General features: G+C 32.8%; 1 protein-coding gene across 1 annotated transcript; it reads right to left on the bottom strand.

Annotated features, from left to right (window-relative positions):
* Positions 1-3169: 3169 nt before the first annotated feature.
* On the bottom strand, positions 3170-6708 carry LOC112747432 (binding partner of ACD11 1-like). Its single transcript, XM_072217422.1, has 5 exons — positions 6380-6708; positions 5135-5238; positions 4977-5052; positions 4028-4108; positions 3170-3935 (listed from the first exon to the last, which is right to left on the bottom strand). Exons 1-5 carry the CDS (start codon positions 6386-6388, stop codon positions 3360-3362), a joined length of 846 nt encoding a protein of 281 aa, XP_072073523.1. The 5' UTR covers positions 6389-6708; the 3' UTR covers positions 3170-3359.
* Positions 6709-7179: the final 471 nt, after the last annotated feature.

Here is a 7179-nt window from a genome sequence, read left to right as displayed (position 1 = left end):
ATCAGAACGAAATTGATTATTGTGTTGAATCCAATCAAGTGTCTGAGGTGTGGTTCGATTCTAGTTAATTTTTTTGTTAGTAGTTTATAATTCTATAGGTGAATAATGTTTCATCGGTGATGGTTTGAATTGAATGTAATGTAAAAATTTTGCATTAAAGAAAATATTTTTCTGAATCTGCAGTAAATTTACGTGTAAAACAAAAATATTTGGGTGTAATATGAAGATATTTGAGTGTATTGTTTAAGAAATTTCAGTGTATGTATGCTGATAAGTTCTACATAATTTAAAAATCTTTTTCTCCCTCCTCCTCATCTTCTGCTACTTCTTCTTTTTCTTCTTTTTCATCATCATCATCTTTTTTTTCTTATTTATCTTTTTTTTCTTATTTTATCTTTTCAAATTTCTTCTTATTTTACTCTTTTTATAAGAAAAAAAAAATCAAATAAAGAAGAAGAAGAAATACATAATACTACAAAATTAGTTAGAAGATGATGAACTTACATTCATTCAACTAAAAGAAAGAAAAAAATAAGAAAAAAAGAAGAAAAAAATGTAACATTAGAGGAAACATTTTTCTATATTTGCAGCAAATTTGGATATAACACGAAGATATTTGAGTGTATTATTTAAGAATTTTCGGTGCATGTGTGCTGATAAGTTCGGCATAATTTAAAACTCTTCATCTTCCTCCTCTTCATCTTTTAATGCTTTTTCTTATTTTCTTCATCATTATCACCGTCTTCTATTTCTTTTTTTTATTATTCATCTTTTTCTTTTTAATTTATCTTCTCAATTTTTTTTGTTTACTCTTATAACAAGAATAAACACAAAAAAATCACACAAAGAAACAGAAAAAATATATAATGCTGCAAAATTACTTGAAAGATGATTTTATATTCATTCAACTAAAAGAAAGAAAGGAATAAGGAAAAAAAGAAGAAGAAAAAAATACAGCATTAAAAAAAATATTTTTATGCATTGCAACAAATGTGTGTATAACACGAAAATATTTGGGTGTAACATGAAGATATTCGAGCGTATTGTTTAAGAGTTTTCGATGTATGTGTGCTGATAAGTTATGTATAATTCAGAACTCTCCATCTTCCTCCTCCTCATCTTCTACTGCTTCTTCTTCTTCATCTTCTTATTTCATATTCTCATATTTCTTTTTAGGAGGAAAAAATCAAACAAAAAAAAATACATAATGTTACAAAATCAATAGAAAGAAGAGAAGGAAAAACAATGCAGCAACAACAATAATAATAAAAAGAACAACGACCGAAATGAAACACACCAAAAAAAAAAAGGAGAAACACAAAGAAGAAAGAAAAGAAGGAAGAGGAGAAAGAACGCGAAATACAAAGAGGATAACGTGATTTCTTGCATATGTCAAAAAAAACTTGTATATATAGCAATACTCTTAATTAAGCGGAACAAAATGAAATTTTAATTATATTCAAATGATATATATTTCAATGATAAAAATTATAAATTTAATAGGTAATTAAATTTTCATTTCCTTATTTTATTCATTGTTTTTGTAACTACTCACAAAAATATTTTTGGTTGGAGTATTTTATCTTTCCAACCTTGATGATAAATAAGAACTTGCTAACTTCTTTAGCCGTACGCCCGCAATATTACATTAGGAAACTTAGATTAACTTATGTATTTTGTAGTTATAGAGATCAAACTTACCTTCTTCAGTTCGTTTGTCGTGTTTATAGTAGTTTTTCTTCTTTTACGAAACAAATGTTTTCTTTTCATTATTTACGAGATAAAGTGTAATCTTATTTTATTGGTGAGATCAAGAGAAAACATAAAAAAAAAATATTCAAAAATAAAAAATTATACTTTATCCTCTCAAATAAAATCCAAAATTTAATGAATCCAAATTCTGTATTTGTTACCCTTCTTTAAAGTAATGTTTTCGAAACTATTTTCAAATGCTCATTACGATGACTAAAGAATCTCGAGAATCTAAAATTCGTATATGTTTGTTTCATTGTCTCTTTATCTAATAATCTCGAGCTTAGTCCAGAGCAGTCTTCATATAAAAATATGATAAATAAGATATCGACATATATTATGTTAAACAATTTACTTAAATATGTTTAACGATCTAATGATTCTTAAGTATTATTTTTATATGTTTCATGTGAGTAGTCAGTTTCTTGTAACTAAACTTCTAACCGAGATTATATAGTTATGAACAAAACGGCGGTGATGACAATTTGTCAGACCATGGATGGCAATTTGTCAGAATGGGAGACCGTTTTGCCAGAACGGAAATGGCAAATTGTGTTTATGTGATCAAAGGGAACTGAAACTCCCACTTTGCTCTCTTTTTCACACATCGGAGAAGATAAGATACAATCTTCACAGCCGACAGTGTTTTGGGACAAATGTACACAACACTGAACTAGAGCACCATAAGGAGCTATTTTTGGAACCTAAAGGCGGTGTCTTCATGGACAGAAGCAGAGAGCAAAAGCAGGACAGGAAACACAGAAAGAACAAATCAAATCAATTGCCTCTTTCTGTGTTCTAAACACACCCTGAGAGAAGGAGGACAGATGCCATTTTAGATACAATTTAGCAACAAAGATCAATCAAATTAACAACTATTTTTTTTGGACCACAAATTAACAACTGTTAAAGACTCCAAAAAAAACTATCAGACGGCTCAAGAGTAAATGTTCGGCCCACATGATAATAGCCCAATTCATCCTCATGGGCGATGAAAAAGTGGTTTTAATAAGAGTGACAATTGAGACCCAAAATGTAAAAACAATTGGGACGAGAAACATCAACCAAGAGAAAAAAAAGAACCAACAGAACACCCAAATTAAAAAAAAAAAACCTGGAGAGTCATTTCCCTAAAAAACAGAACTCGAGAGTTAGGTGAGGCACTTTCAGAGAGGCGAACCAAATTGCTGTCGGCCTTGCAAACCTTATTCTTGACTCTAGATTGGACGCCGAGATCTTTGACACTCCTCCTAGTGCCATATCCCTGAAAATGCTTGCTGATAGTAGTGGGGTGATAAAAGAGAAGCTAGTAATATGTACACTATTGAATAGCAGCGAAGCGCGGATTAGTGTACGCTATTATGCTTGATATATGTAAATAGTGCTCAGTTTTCCCAGTTTAGCAGAAACAAGCTACTTCACACCTACGAAATTCAGTTCATCTTTTAGAAGAAAAAATTAAACAATTGCAAATTTGTCCAAGAAAAACAATTCTCCATGCAGTTCCAATGGAAGAAAACGGTGGTGGTAAATCATATGGAAACAGTTTGCAGGGAAGTTTTCAACGTAGTATCCTAGTAGGTATATATACATACACATGAAGCAAATCAAAGGATCAAACCCTGAGCAGGGGCAGGCTTGGAAGAGTGATGTTCACTTGCTGCCGAACCTGCTTTTGGGGACTCAGAAAGGACTTGCGCATACTGATCTTCCACTTGTCGCTTCTGTTGCTCTTCTGCGCTAACTACTTTCTCTTTCGTCTTCTGTCCTACATCCTCAGCCGCCTTAGAAACCCTGTTGAAAGCACCTGTTACCCAGGAGGCACCAGTAAGTATATAGCGATTCTTCATCAAGGCAGAACCAGCAGTACTGACTTTTTGCTCTGCAGCTGCAAATGCCGATTTGGTCTTCTCTGAAACCTGGAACTTTTGGTCAACCTCTCGAACTCTACCACTTACAGCTGAAGCACCAGCAGTTATTTTCTCACTGAACCCAATTTTCTGATCAATAGATGCAACTTTTGCTGAGGCAGATGAGGTTAATTGGTGCTTCTCATCAAAAGTCTTTGCTTTGTTGACAGCATCCTTCCCTAAGATAAAGCCCTTGGCCAGCATGCTTGAAACCACATCCTCTGCCTTCCTTAAAGCAGAATCAGCACCACCGGGAGCTTGACTTTCTTTTGGCTGCAAAATGACACAAAAGGTTGATACGGCAAGATTCCAGCAGCCTAATTACTGATATAATAAGAAAAAGACAGTACCACATCAAGACTTACAGCTGATGCAAAGGCAGCAGGTGGAAGTTTGTAATCTGGATCTGGAGTTATTGTAACCGACAAATCAACTATAGTTGCTCCCTGACATGTGAAATTATGTTAAATTTAGTTATAAATTATTCTTCAACTTAATAAAATTCTTTTATTAGAAATAAAAGTTTTAAATTGCATAGAAGGTTATGAACAATGTTATGATCTCAATATCCAAACAAAATGATACAAACACAATCATGAACATGTTTCATATCCCAACTAACAGGCTGCTACAAACTATAACTGTAGAGGTCAATTTTTGAGATTCGAGACAGAAGACTGATAATAGATGACAAAAGCATGCAGCTGAAGATAAGATTGCCCTTGGTAAATTTTGTCAAACCTGCCTGCAGTTTTTACGTTTGGTTTTGAAAGATGATTGAAATTACTAAATAACGCAAGTAGTAAAATTATATTTCTATCTAAACGAGGGATAAGTCACTGTGCTCGACGGTGGTTGGTGAATACCTCAGTTGTGATAAACAATAAAAAAAATCTATCTAGAAGAGGGAGGAAAAAGTTAAGTATCCAAAATTAAGCAACATAATAATCAATCCAATATGCATATCCCATAAGTGTCAGCAAGAAAATACTAAAGAATGCAACCTTAGTGAAAATTTATCATGTGGAACTCCATGATTCCCAAGTAGATTCCCCCCCTCCCCCAACCCCTAAAAGGTTAACTCACTGACTGCATTATGTTTCTAAAATGCTGAATAATTCAGCTCAATTTGTCTTCTTTGGGACAACAACAAATAAACTCTTGGACACAAATTAGAAATTACCAATAACAATTAATGAATAAAATATCTTTATTGTTCAATCAGGACAAATTGATTGGATGTTCAATATGCTTTATAATTAAAACAAATCAATTATTGTGCAAATATATATTAAATTACGATAAGCAGATTACCGATAGCAGTACTGCAGTCTCAGCTCCCTGTGCATCCTTGAAGGTAACATAAGCAATTTGGGACCGTTCATCATGACTGCATCAATATATAAATTTATAATTGGTACCAAACATTTTAGAAATGAAAGCAAACAAAAAAGCTAAACACAGCAACTGACCTCCGAAGCTCAACATATTCAATGTCACCAGAAAAAGAAAAGAACTCCTTAATATCTCGATCAGTAGCTCCCAAGGAAACGTTACTGACCTTAACAGTCTTTATCTGAAAGAGATTAAAAAAGTAATAACATATAAATATTAATGTTATGTTTTATCAACTAAATAAATAATAACGGTATAAAACCTTGGGCAAGTGCAACGATTTTCCAAAATATCACACTAGTTACTTCTTACTAAAGGTATTTCCCCTTATAAACTTGATTTGTATTTTAATGATCCCATGTCAGCGGAAAGACAATAGGCGAAGTGATTATGAATTTCAAAAAAAAAAATACTCAATAGTTTGAGAAATTAACAAATATAATTGAAAGAAATCACTGAATGACAGTAGAGGTTGAATATTCATATGTACATATGTTTTGCTAGCAATGTTAAAATAAAGGTCAGCATCTACAGAATATTTTTATACTTATTATATATTATTCATTACAAGTTAGGAAGAAAAATACGGATTCCACTTCTAATTCAGATGATCTTCCATTCAATTTTCTTGGACAAATCAACCAATTTTTATGAGAGGAAACACCAGTATTGCCAAGCGCTACTCAAGCACAATTCAATACGGATCTCTATTCAGAAATCACTCAACCTGTGTTGCTTTCAGATGGTCACAAGCATCTCATATAGTTGTCAAAATTTAGATGTGGAGAACCAACCAGGGACTCTCCCATCATGCATTCACATAACTCAAGTGGCAATCCAAACAAAATGCAAAATATAAAACTCAAATTTCACAAGTTTACACTGAAAATGGAAAGAAACATCCATAGCGGTTTAAGACAGTTCTTAGGTCCATTGACTAAAAAGCTGTAAGAAAAGATACACTCGGAATGTTTTTTTGGTACAGAACTTTCGAGTATCAATAACGAAACGAGATTCAGAGCTTTAAAGACACGCTCTAGAACTACACCAAATCGTGTATCATAACAGTTACGAGTCCCTAACTCAGTAATTCCGTATACCTACATACCTAAAACCACACATGCTAAGCAAACAAATCCTAATTAAGCAAAATACATTGACTAAACAATCAAATATTGCAAGGCATATGAAATATTCGCAGTATCCATATCCGATTAACTAAGATCTTCAGATATCTCGCAACAAGAATAAAATTAGTAGAAAAACGAATGAGAACGAAATAGTAGACGTTGGGAGAATGCAACGAGAAGTCGAGAACTCACCGACGACATCGGAAATGATCCGGCAGAGATCTCCGGTGACGGAAAAAAGGAAAATGAGTTTGTTGTCGGCGGAGCAAAGTGCGTGTTGCTGGTGAAGTGCGAGGGGGTCAATGGAGGAGATAGAAGTTGCAGTTGGAGAGAGAGAGAGAGATTTTAAGAGGGATTTAGAGAGCGCACGTGCGGAGGAAATGGGAGGCACGTGCGAGCGACGTGGGTCTGAAGTTTTTTGCACGAAACTGATGAAAGCCACTAATCCGCGTGAATGAACGACCAGTCCCGACACGGGGTTGGACCGTCGAGGACGGGTCAGAACCAAATACACGTTACTCATTATATAAATCATTTCTTAACCCCAAAGAATATGGACTTTGAAAAATAAGGAGTATTTTGCTTTTTTATTAATTAAATCAATTTTAATTTTTTATTTTATTTTATATAGTTAGTTAAGTTTAAATTTTTAACAAGATTGACAATATTTTTTAAAATATTCAAATAGATTACATATCTTAAAAAAAAACTCATAACATACTAATATGTTATTTTTTGAAGAAGTGTTCTACCTTTTATTTTATCTAAACTACATTAGCATAAAGAATATGGCTAAAAGAAAAGTATTTCTTGTATATACGCACTCAAGTAATTTTTCCTCCTCACTATAATATAATTTATTTAAATTTTAAATCACATTATCTAAACTTTATGCATTTTATAATATAATTTTTATAAAGTGTAAAAAATTCTGACGCGTGCGCCACTTTAATAAGTTAATAACTGAATCATTTAGTTTTAAATGTGTTATT

This window comes from Arachis hypogaea, chromosome 15 (genome assembly GCF_003086295.3).
Source record: "Arachis hypogaea cultivar Tifrunner chromosome 15, arahy.Tifrunner.gnm2.J5K5, whole genome shotgun sequence".
In the NCBI taxonomy this organism is placed as follows: domain Eukaryota; kingdom Viridiplantae; phylum Streptophyta; class Magnoliopsida; order Fabales; family Fabaceae; genus Arachis; species Arachis hypogaea.
The sequence above is the reverse complement of the archived record's forward strand: the minus strand, read 5'-3'. Positions and strand labels throughout refer to the sequence as shown.

Coding starts and splice junctions, on each gene's coding strand:
- LOC112747432 (XM_072217422.1), bottom strand. Junction 5,053..5,134: donor GAATATGTTGAGCTTCGGAG/GTCAGTTGCTGT, acceptor ATATTGATGCAG/TCATGATGAACGGTCCCAAA. Junction 3,936..4,027: donor CTGCTGCCTTTGCATCAGCT/GTAAGTCTTGAT, acceptor GTCATTTTGCAG/CCAAAAGAAAGTCAAGCTCC.